This window comes from Limanda limanda, chromosome 1 (assembly GCF_963576545.1).
Source record: "Limanda limanda chromosome 1, fLimLim1.1, whole genome shotgun sequence".
NCBI lineage: Eukaryota > Metazoa > Chordata > Actinopteri > Pleuronectiformes > Pleuronectidae > Limanda > Limanda limanda.
This window is the reverse complement of record NC_083636.1, coordinates 24,231,549-24,243,586: the sequence shown is the minus strand read 5'-3', so window position 1 is coordinate 24,243,586 and position 12,038 is coordinate 24,231,549. Positions and strand designations below refer to the sequence as shown.

Here is a 12,038-nt window from a genome sequence, read left to right as displayed (position 1 = left end):
GATTTTCAGCAGCAGCAGCAGCAGCAGAGCTACACACCTCCCTGCCTCGTCCTGCTCCCTCCTCCTCTCCCACACACTCCACAGTCACATCTCTCCCTCATGGCCCTTCACCCCCTTTTCCCCTCACCCAACTCTGAGCAGAGGGGAGGAGCATCTGCCACATGGGACATTCCTACAAGGAAAGGAGGAAAAGAAGAAAAGAAAGTTTAAGGACTTTTTACTCTGGTTTGTAGGTGTTCACATGAGGAGTTGAGAGTGCTGTTAGAGTTCATGTGGACTCAGTTAGGATATGAGACACAACTTGGAAGGAGAGACGACTGCAAGTATGGCTCGGCCTCCACATTTCTTCGAAACACCATAAAACATCAGGACATCTGCTTGTCTCTTTAACACTTTTATGGAAGATATAGACGGAAATAAGTGAGAATTAGGTTGGTATCAATTTCTGCAATAATAAAGACACAAGTGCTGCTGTTCCTGCTGTGCAAATATTCAGCAGTGTTGCACTATGAAACACCTGCAACAAGAAAAGCTAACTTCATAATCAAAACACACCCATACTCACTATTGCTCTTAACTCAATACACTGAAGTTTTGCACCTGAAGATATCACTGATGATGTTGTGAAGCTGTATTTATACATTGTTGTCCACTTGAGGGCAGCAGAACTACCTGAAAAACAACAATAACAATAGCACAAAACCATTTGCTTAATTACACAGTTGACACAGGAAGTGGAGCAGTGTTTGTGTCCATCTCACACATTTAAGTCTCATATTCACTTTCTTTAAACTCAGTTTTTGGTCTCTAACAACTCATGAGGGATACATTGTGCTGTTTAGCTCTTAAGTGCTATACTATATTCACCAGCTGGTCTCAACCCTAACCTACAAACATTATCCAGAGGAGTTGTATGTGTGAATGTGTCAGCTGGACTGGACATTACTCAAACTTCTGCCATCTCCCTGGTCCAAACTCTGTGTAATGTCTGATTGAGCTGATGTGTGAACAGAGCAGGACATTGTCTCTCGCAATGAGTGAGAGGACATGTTGACGCCACTACTCTGCTAAACCAAATGGAATAATTCCAGTAGGTGAGAACATGTCTCACAAGGACAATCTGCAGTTGTGCACTAAATGTGTGGGAAGGTAAACTAACTGACTTAGTGTTCTGGACATTTTCACATGTCACAATGGCTTAACTGTGTCCATCTGTTGTTTGGTGCTGCGCAGGTTGTGTACAGTGGTTTATCAGAGCTTTTCAATAAAAACAGCTGCTGCTGCTGGAAAAGATGTTAATAATAACAGGGTTTAGAAAACACTAAACAAAAAAAAAACATAAAATCTGAGGAGCTGCATATTTGACTGATGATTATTACTGGGTTTGTCACTATAGCTGCAAACCTTTTTTACATTTGACATCATCGTTGATCACATATGAAAATGTGTCCTGACTGTTAACCTTTCATACAGTGAAAATCAAGCATCGTGGCCAAATCTGGATTATGTCTATCGACTTTAATTCCCACTGTGTGTTCTGGACTTTGACAGACATTCAATTATGAAAACATGTATGAGAGATTTCAACAATCTAATGGAAACAAGATGTGGATTGAATGGTCCTGGGTGATATAATAAGGAAAAGGCGTACCCACTGTAGAAGAAAGTGTTTTATTTAACATTTTTGGATTGAGGTGTGCATCTCGGTCAACAATGGGTTCACCCAGCATTACATCATTCAGAAAACTGAAAGCAGATGTGAGGGTTTAAATACATATATATCTGAGTGAACAACCTTAGTTTTGATGTAAAAGTCAACAGATTTTGTGTTTGAGTATTAAAAACACAAATATAAAAGATCTAACACTAACATCGAAAGTGAGTCAAAAACAAAAGAAAAAGAGTCTTGACATGCTAGTTGCTCTGTGAGGCTGCACTTTGATATAGTGGTGCTTTGAAAATCTCATTGCTTCAATGAGCGTCTGCAGCAAATGCTGTACCAATGCATGTAGACAAAGTTAAGATGTTAACTGACCAGAAGACCAACATTGAAATCCAAAGAGGTGGCTGCCATAAGAATATGTGTCACATAAATTGTTAAGAGCGAATCGATTGTTTTTCCCAGACCATCAAATGAGAGAGGAGATCAGGACAGATTTTACAATGGATCTGGACGTCAGCACTGTCATTCACAGTGATACCAGTGTCAGGCAAGTTCATCAGTCTGGTCCGGTCTGAAACGTGTCACTAAATGAGATGAATCTGCTTGGCTTTGTGTGTTTAACGTTACAGAAAAGGAAGCATTGAACATTAAAGTTAGTGTCTTAATTCCTGTGGATAAGGGCAGCCAAATCTTAGCTGCATGTTTCATATCAGCCAGATGATTCCTGTTTTATTATGAACCATGGAAAAAATGTTCCTTTGTTTCGATTTGATTATGACTCATTTCCCTGCTCACGCTCACAGTTTTGGCTTTGCTTTTTTTCAGAAATGTGTGTGTGTGTGTATGTGTGTGTACGTGTCCTCCATCTTGTCCAGTCATCTTCTTTGTTTTGTTTTTTTTGTCTCCATCTGTTTCCAATACCTCACCGATGGAGCTGGTCTCAGATTAGTTTCTCTCTAACCAGCCTGTCACGTGAAAATCGAATCATCAGACAATAGTAAAACAACATTTCATGTTATTGAATGGTTTATTAAAAACAAATATTTCATTGATTTGTCTTGAGAGTTAAAACCCCCTGACATCTGAGGATAACAGCATGTGCTAAATTGCATACAGATGTGCTCAGGAGCATGTTTGTGTGTGTGTGTGTGTTTGTGTGTGTGTGTGTGTGTGTGTGTGTGTGTGTGTGTGTGTGTGTGTGTGTGTGTGTGTGTGTGTGTGTGTGTGTGCGTGCGTGCGTGCGTACGTGCGTGTGTGTGTGTGTGTGTGTGTGTGTCTGTGTGTGTCTCGTTTTGTGTGTCTTTCATTTGGCAATGCAGAACATGCAACATAAGAGATATTTGATACTGTACATATGAACCTCTGTTTTTGTATGTAATAACTGAAAATTTCTGTGCCATGCTAATTTATGGACATCAGGATGGCTTTTGTTCAGACTGCAACTTCTGGGTAGATCCAGTTTCCTCAGAAAATCCTTAAGGCTTAAGAATTCCTGTGACCTTTTGTCTAGAGCCACCTTGAGGTTCACATTTGTGATTTGTGGAATGTGTCAACAACTATTGGACGGATTGCCCTGAAAAATTTACACTGAAACTGTAACTATGAAATTACTTACTTAATAATCTAACAAGATTCCACCTATGCCTCAGTTATAATTTGTCCTCAGTGCTAATTAGTAACTTTATGAGGCAAATTAACATAATTTGTTTGTTGTTGTCATACTCATTTTGGCCACAAGAGACTGCAGTGCTCTGTCAAATGGACTATTTCTTCCTCTCTGAGCTGTGTAATGTTCTGATTGATTGACTTTTTCATAAAGGTTTCTCTGCTGTCCACAACAAATAAAGGCAATACAAAATGAATACTTTTCTTTTTTCATAAATGGAAAACATCATAAGAACAACAGTTCTAAGTGAGGACGGTGAATGACTCAATGAATTCCCACCTCGGTTGGCCCTGCATTTTGTGAAGGCTCTGCCTGTAATGACAAATATAAATATTGTAAATTTTAAACAACTAATACAGATGTCAATAAATGGATTACCCTGTTAAAAAAGAGACAAGAGAAAAATTGAAAAGTTATATATAGACCACCAACCATTCATGCTCACATCAACACCTATGGACAATTCAACAGTTAACCTACACTTACAGCCTAAACTGCACGTGTTTGGACAGTAGGAGGAAATCAGAGACAGAACAAACTCCACACAGACAAGCTCTGGACAGCCGGCAGCTTTGAACCCAGAACCTTCTCACTGTCAACTGACAGTGCTAATACATGAATATGGTTGAATTCCTTCAAGGCCTCTGCAGGATGGCAGCAAGTATATACATTACATATCCTCGATCTTTGGCTGAGAGACAGACTGACCTGTTCTGGCTAAACTCGTGGAAAGAGGAAATGACACAATGTATGAAAAGGACTCATTCAAATTCAATGAGTTTCTTAAGAACATTTTTGGGGGCTTTATCTTGTTTCAAAACCTCTGTCAATCATAACATTTCAACTATGTCAAAGAAACCTGGGGGAAACATTTTAGACATTTTTTGTATTTATTTATTTGTATGAAGCATGATTTTTGGGATAATTCAGCGGCATGGTAAGTGGTTGTGATAGCTTAGATTATTTTGGCCATATTACTTTGAATATTTCCAGTCAGTGTGATGGATGGCAGTGTTTCTCCCATTTAATGACCATGTAAATATTTAAATATCCTTCATACCCTCCCTCATTAAATTACATCTGTGCACTGTGTTTTCTTTTTCATATCCTGTTATATCTGATTGAAGATGTAATAGCAGCAAAGAGCTCTTTTCAATAAATATAAATCCATGATCATAATTTCTTCACAGAAGCCCTAATAAAGCAATTATTTGCAACTGTCATTTTGACTGCAAACAGCTGGTAACGAGGTCAAGCATCATGGCTGAGATGTAGAAGGCGGTCAACTTTGTAAATAGCTTGTTGTCTACGTGCTCTAGTATGGCCGTAGACACATGCTTTGTGAAACCTCTGCAGGATGTTGTGTCTTTTAGTCATAAAATGGAGATTGGTACCACATTTCTGCTCTCTGCATCTGCATAACAACACTCTACACTGACTTGTATGACCACATGTCATTCTCTGTTGTTCCTACCTTCCACCCGACACGTGTGTACTGTAGCACAAATAGCAAATCAGGAATAATATATGATTCAAGATGTATCTGAGTCTTAATGGATGAGGAACGTTTGGTCTCTAACTGATGCTCACAAACTGCACTGAAATGCTGAGTTCTGGCCCGGATAGAGGGAGAGGATTGATCGACCACCTCTCCATTTTAAAAAATGATGTTGAAAATGGTTTTACTTGGTTTTAAAAGCACTTCATGGTCTTGCACCAACATCTGCCTTCTCAGGTTTGGCATGAGTCTGTGAGTTTTAAAACTTTGGTAATGCAGCTTTTAACCCCCCTTACTTTTTTATTCTCTTATTCTATTGAATCAATTTTGTATTGTTTTTCTCTGATATTTTAAATGTAATATTAAGATGCATTGCCTTGTATTGAAGGTTATTACTTATCACTGAGGTTCTTTTCTATACAATTTGACAGTATTTTTGTTGTTTTACAGTTTTAAAAAACGTCACGGTACTCACCATCAGATGGAAGAAACCACTTTACCGCACAACTTTTGCCCCTTTCAACCATAACGTGTCCCTGCGTCCATTATTGCCTGGCAAGTGTTGCAGTGTAAACATTGACCTGGTCATAGTTTTGCATCATAATATATATGAACATGTTTCTGTCCATAGCTGAATGGAGGCTACCAGGTCTAAATGTAAATCCACAGTATTGATATATAAAGCTAAATCATAATCTAAGAGTCAACAGAGTCCATCATTTTCTCTTGTGAGCGTTAAACTTTCAGGGAATAAAGAGTAAAGTCATTTTAAATAAAACAAGGATCCAATGAATCAATATAAAAGCGTTTATCAAAATAAGTTATAGTATAATTACATTAGAAAATATTAAACATTTTTATATATTGACATTGATCTCAGTCCTGTGCACTGTAAGCTCTCAGTGCCACTTTGTGTGGAGCTCGGTCTCTCAGTGCAGGTCTACATGTAGTAGAGGTGATGGGGCAGCAGCGGCAGCGGCAGCAGCGGCGCAGGGAGCGGCAGGTGGCGGCAGAGCAGCGGCAGGCAGCCGGGACAGGAGCACAGAGCCGGGTGGGAGGTGAAGGACGCCGAGAAGCCGCGCTCCTCCTCCGGCTCGCTGCCCTGCACACGCTCCTTCTTCCACTTGGTGCGTCTGTTCTGAAACCAGATCTTCACCTGGGTCTCTGAGAGGCGGAGGGCCGAGGCGATGGTGTGTCGCTCCAGCACCGACAGGTAGTGGCACCGGTGGAAGCTGCGCTCCAGGACCTGCAGCTGCTCCAGGCTGAACGCGGTGCGGATGCGTCGGCTCTTTTTTGCCTTGGACTCGTCGAGCTTCCCCGGACTCAGCGCCACCTCCTCCGGGCTGCAGCTCCCACCTGCCGGGGGAAGCTGCCTCTCTCTGGGTGCATCTCTTTTAGTAGTGGCTCCTAAAATAAAACACATTCATTATGAAAAGTACTTGTAGAAATACATTTTAAAAAGGAAAAAGCACACACATGCTCCACAAAACCGAGTGTTACTCTCACCTGTAGCTGCTGCATCTTCAGACCTGCATCTTTTCCTTGTAAATTTCGTGGGGTCCAAAATATCCTCCACAGAGAAAGGTGTTCTGTGTACGAGCGGAAGTTTGGCTGCAACTGGCTGCATTTCGGCTGAGGACCGACGAGGACGCGTGTGGCTGTGCATGCGCTCCCCCAGATGTTTATATGCGCTCCAGTCTGCGCACACGCCACCGGAGCGCTTGCAAATTTACATTTCATTCAAAATAAAGCAACGCGTCCCGCACGGACAATTGTGGCCCCTGTCATTCCTGCGGTACACGCTCCGGCCCCTGGTGGACCCCCGTGCCGGCACTTCAAAATGTAAATGTCCGCTCTCAGCTGGAGAGAGAGAGGGGGGCACCGAGCCTGTTATTTATTGCCGGGCATCTGTTTAAAATGTGCCCCCTTTATTCCCCTCCGTGTTCCTCATTGTGCTTTGGCTTGTCATTATTTGCGAATGTGAGATTTTTACGCTGGTAGGACACGTGAACGCTGGTTGTGATGCTAATTGATGGACTCATCAAAGGGGAAAGTTTGCGCCTTCTCTCCCCTTGTGTCCCAGTTTCCACTGTTTCCATTTGTCCCGTTGACTCCTCACAAAGCGCGTAGGTTTAATTAGAAGCCCACTAACAACTTTATGAGAGCTATTGACCATCTGATCTTTGTAGCGACTTCACACTGGCTGAGAAATGACATAAATCACATTTAAAAATTCCATTACTGTTGATGATTTTACACAAGACCTTTGCACTGGTTATTTTACAGTCCTTATCAGTTGATGGAAAGAAATTTACTTTTTGAATTGATTTTAAGTCATTCATCGAGCAAAAGCAGTGTTTTCTCAAATATATGGACAACCAATCTAAAACTCAATTTTCTTTAATTTATAATAATTAGGTTTTGAGAAATATTGCTACACCCAATCTTCTATTCTGAATCATCAGAATGAAAGTGAATTGTGTGGCATGTCTGTGTGACTGTAGTGTAGACAGAGAGGTTTTATTTGTTAAGAATAGAAATGTGAATTCCCCATTTTCTAAAATATATAAACCACAGGGCTGTAATTTATGATGTAATTTATGTGTAGGTCGCAAATTTGAGGCAAGTTCTATTGAGAGAGTAATTCTAATGAGCGGAGTCACTGTTTGTACAATCAGTATTCCAGTTCTCAAGGGGCTTCAATAAAGAGCTTCAACAACATGATACAGAGCATGTGAAATACTGTCAGACAATAAGATCATCTCTCCAACCTAAGTTAGCTGAATGAATGCATGTGGATCAGCCAGAATGACTTCAGAGTTCAATACAGAATTGAACTATTTCAGTGTCAATCAATAGAGAACACTTTACAGGCATATAAATAAATAATAAATACAATAAAAAAAATTTGAACAGAGTTTACAAAGTACTTTGAGCACAAAGCAAGAAAACGAAATATAAGAGAAATCAGCAGGATGAGACATGGAGGCCAGGCAACCACATTTAGGTCTGAAATGGGTAGTGTTCAAATTAAATGAATAAATATAGAGCAATGTCGCATGGAAACCTGAACAAATGTAAAAGCAGTCATGTAAAGGTGAAAAGAAAACAATAATAAGACAGTAAAACACAACGTCACATAAAAATGGGTTTTAAGAGGTGATGTAAATATGTAGATCACACATCCTGTTATACAGTTTAATGTTTACATGGTTCTTGCTTTGTTGGTTATCTGCCTCCAGTGGCTTCATTAACCCTAAACAGTCCCATCTTTAAACACACATTATCAGATATAGTTTCCTAATTCACCCCATCACCATTCCTTATAAAGTGAAGGGGGATCCGCGGGGGGTTGGAGTCGGGGGGTAAATGATCTTATGGAGGTATAGGTCATAAAGGTGGCAGCTGCCTGTGTGTCACAGCTCCAGACACCTACAGAGAGACTGGCATTGAGGGGACAAGAGAGGGCGGCCCATCAGGACAATTAGCAGATGTCACCAGTAAGCTTGACCCTCTCTGACCCTGGGCTTTGTTCCAGAGGACAGGGGGAAATGGATAGAGTTGGGAGGGGGGGGGGACTGATGGAGCGATGATTTGGTGATGATGAGGAGGGATACGTTGTGGAGTGGAGGGGGAAAGTAAGACAAATATAATGTTAGAACATGATCTGGAACCTCATGTGATTTATTCAAACATTACTATTTCTCCCTCCTGTCATCTTACGTCATATTTTGTATGGGAAGACATAGCGTTAGATTAGTGTCAGAAATAAAGCTGTTTTTTTTGTGCTGTGTGTACAAATATACCCTCGCTGCATGAACTGGTGGAGAGTGCAAATATTAAAAGAAGAAGTAGAAAAGCCCTGTCACTGATATACAATATTATGTGCAGCATTTTAGAAACATGGAGGGACACCTGAAAGCCAGTTATGCAGGAGGCATTTATCAGTAGAATTTATAAGCATCTTTAGAATGAGATGAACAATAGTGGCAAGATGGCGGCCCGATCATGAAAAAAAACAATTTAAGTTTTAGATATGACTTGGAAATATCTTTATATAAATCACATCAAGTAAGAAAAAGACAATCAAATCTTTGTACAAAATATGAAGTAAAAAGAAGTCAAACACAAAGATCTGATTTCTTTACCAATTCACAATGTGCATCATCCACACTAACCCAACATCACAGATGTGTTTCCATTGCAAGAGGAAAGGGGAGGAGAAAACACAGCTATTATCTCCCTAACAATGTCTTGAAGGCATTTATTGAAGCACCCAGGGGTGTTCTTAGCATTCCCCAAGCTCTTTTGTGAAATGTCCTCTGGCACACTTGCCTTTGTGCTCAACTCAACTTTACATGCTCTGAAATGGCCCCTACAAATGTCTTAATAACGTTTGACTTTCAGAAAGTGTGTGGGGTGGTCTCGTGTCACCACAAAGCTTTTTACAGTGCACTGCCCTTTGGCCGTAATCAGTGAATGGAAACAGTAAAAGTAGAGGAGACGTTTGGACATCCAAAAACCTAGTTGATGTTAATGTCAGGACAATGATGAACGCACTAGATCTCTCCTTTTCCTCTTTTTAAAAACAGTTCTGTGTTATATTCAAGCAAAGTGTGTGAAGAAGTGTGGAGTTGGTCAAACAATTTGAAAAAATCCATTCTCATGAAAAAGATTTCCACATGTTGCAGTTGAATGTTCAAATAGGAACTCAAATTTATCCAAAAGGAAATTGAATAATATTGAAACATGATTGTATGAAACAAGTTTTTTAACAATAGCTACTTTTATATTGTGGTTATTCACATTTTTAGTTTCAGCAGATGAAAGTGAAAACAAACTTAACATGTTAAAATTAATTTGAGTGCATATTAATATATTAAATAAAGCAGATACAGTTAGAAAACGTTGACAAAAATAGAGGGATAAAATAAATTAAAAACAAGGAAGGATGATGGCATTTTTCAACACATTTTCTATCAGAAAATGCAGAACAAGCGTATTTCCCATCAATCCTCAGCACCCAGATTCCACCAGACAAAATCCGTGGCTTCCACTCTTACACGTCAACATTGTAGTTTTCTCTCTCCCAAGCGCAACTCTCATCTTCAGTTTGACGTGAGTAAACTGAGGAAAACATCACAGGAGAACACATTCAATCCCTTTTCAACTAAGAGTGAACTTTCTCCTGAATGTTCTCAAGAGCATAGACAAATAACATGTTGTAAAATTGCACCCTCCATTAAAAGGCCAGTGATTTGTGTAAAAATTCAATAGCTCTATTAACACACACACAGTTACAGTCCTATGTTTTGTTTATCATAGCCTCTTGGTATTTGTTGTTTCTCTCCATGTGTATCTTGCTGCAAATTCTTACTCATGCTGTGCAGTGGTGGGAAGTAACAAAGTAGAAATACTTCGTTATTAAGTAGATTTTTCACATATCTGTACTTTACTTGAGTATTTATTTTCCTGACGACTTTTAACTTTTACTCGCTACATTTGAGCACAAATATCTGTACTTTCTACTTCTTACATTCTCAAAACTGGCTCCTTACTTGAGCAGCGGAGGTTGGCGCACCTCTCTCTCGCTCTCTCGCTCCTGCAGGAGCTCGGTTCAGTCTTTATTATTAGGGCCCGAGCACTGACAGGCACTGACAGACGTGAGGCCCTATTGAAATTGTAAGGATTATTATTCAGGCAAATTAATTGGCTTTTTGAGGGGTTTTATTAGGTGACTTTACATGATTTTTTGAAGGTATTCCTTTTTCGATTCACATTCGTTTTCCCTTTCCTGCTTCGTGTCAACATCTGCACATAAATACATAGCTCGAAGCAGCAAGTGGTTAACTTTTCTTAAAGAAAATATTGGAAGTGGTGAACTGTTGGCAAATAGACTATCATTGGTTGGCCGTGTCTACTTAGTCTTACACATCCACGTAAACAAAACAAACAGATTTTAAACAAGTCGAGATGGAAAAACAAACAACACAACCAATTATATAAGCCAACGCAAAAACAACTTTCAGCCAACACAACCAAAAACAAAAACTGTGTCATCGACTACTGCATATTCACGCACACAATTCAGGTTTTTTAATGGACCTCGCCAAATGGAACCCTGGGTAATCAGGCCCAGTTTTCCACTCACTATAATGCCAATATAATTTTTGCAAAGATATGATATATCTATATATTGCCAATTCCAATCCTTAGTCGCCCTTTGTGCTGACTCAACACAACTTAGAAGCTGTTGAGTCTTTATATATGTATTGTACAAACTGGCTAATGTGTACAACTTCAAGCAGGGTTGTGTCTTCACTTTGCCGTCCCTACAGGCAAGATACCCTACAGGTGTAGTGTCACCCTGCTGGAAACAAATGCAAACACAAACGCAGACCCATTCAGTGAAGAGAGTGTAATGATAAATAAACAGGCTTACATGTAGATGCGTGGAAAAGCTGGCGGCAGGTATACAGGCAGGTAAACATCCAGGCAGCTACAAAATACAGCTAATAGACACAAAAGCTTAATTTGGTCTATTAGTGTTCTTAGGAAGAATCAAGAGGCACTTGTTGTGTTGATTCTTTGTTGTCTCTAGAAGTTCATATGCACTTGTCCAATACTATTTTAACCTCAGCATCTCAGGTTCAAAATTTGTAAAATTATACATTATATATATATAGTGTTTTTATAATTTTTCAGTCAGTTGAAATAAATCCTGAACTGAACAATTTTGGGTTGTTTTGTGTCTGTATAGGCCTACTATAAAAATCACTTAGCATTTTTAATTTTGGTACTTGTACTTTTACTTTTGATACTTAAGTACATTTCAAAACCAGATACTTTTGATACTTAAGTTCATTTAATATGAGCAACCCTAAGACTTTTACTCAAGTCATTTTCAGACGGGTGACTTTTACTTTTACCCGAGTCACTTTCAAGTAAGATATCTGTACTTTTACTCAAGTATGGCTTTCAAGTACTTTATACACCACTGATGCTGTGTCTAGGTGCATTAACAGCGACAAGAAATTGTACTCAAATTCCTTGTATGCACACTTTTTATATACATATCTATCTACGATTAAGTGCAGAATAATTGCAGTTCACCTTTGAACCTGTAGTGTCGCTGTTACGTTGTGCCACGACCGGAAGTGCTTGTCTCAATCCTCTCTCGAGATGTTTTTTTGTTTTCATTTATTTGAAAC

At 39.6% G+C, this 12,038-nt stretch overlaps 1 protein-coding gene across 1 annotated transcript; it reads right to left on the bottom strand.

Annotated features, from left to right (window-relative positions):
* Positions 1–5,767: 5,767 nt before the first annotated feature.
* Positions 5,768–6,454, bottom strand: pnx (posterior neuron-specific homeobox). Its single transcript, XM_061077408.1, has 2 exons — positions 6,318–6,454; positions 5,768–6,218 (listed from the first exon to the last, which is right to left on the bottom strand). The coding sequence occupies exons 1-2, from the start codon at positions 6,452–6,454 to the stop codon at positions 5,768–5,770; spliced, it is 588 nt and encodes a 195-aa protein (XP_060933391.1).
* Positions 6,455–12,038: the final 5,584 nt, after the last annotated feature.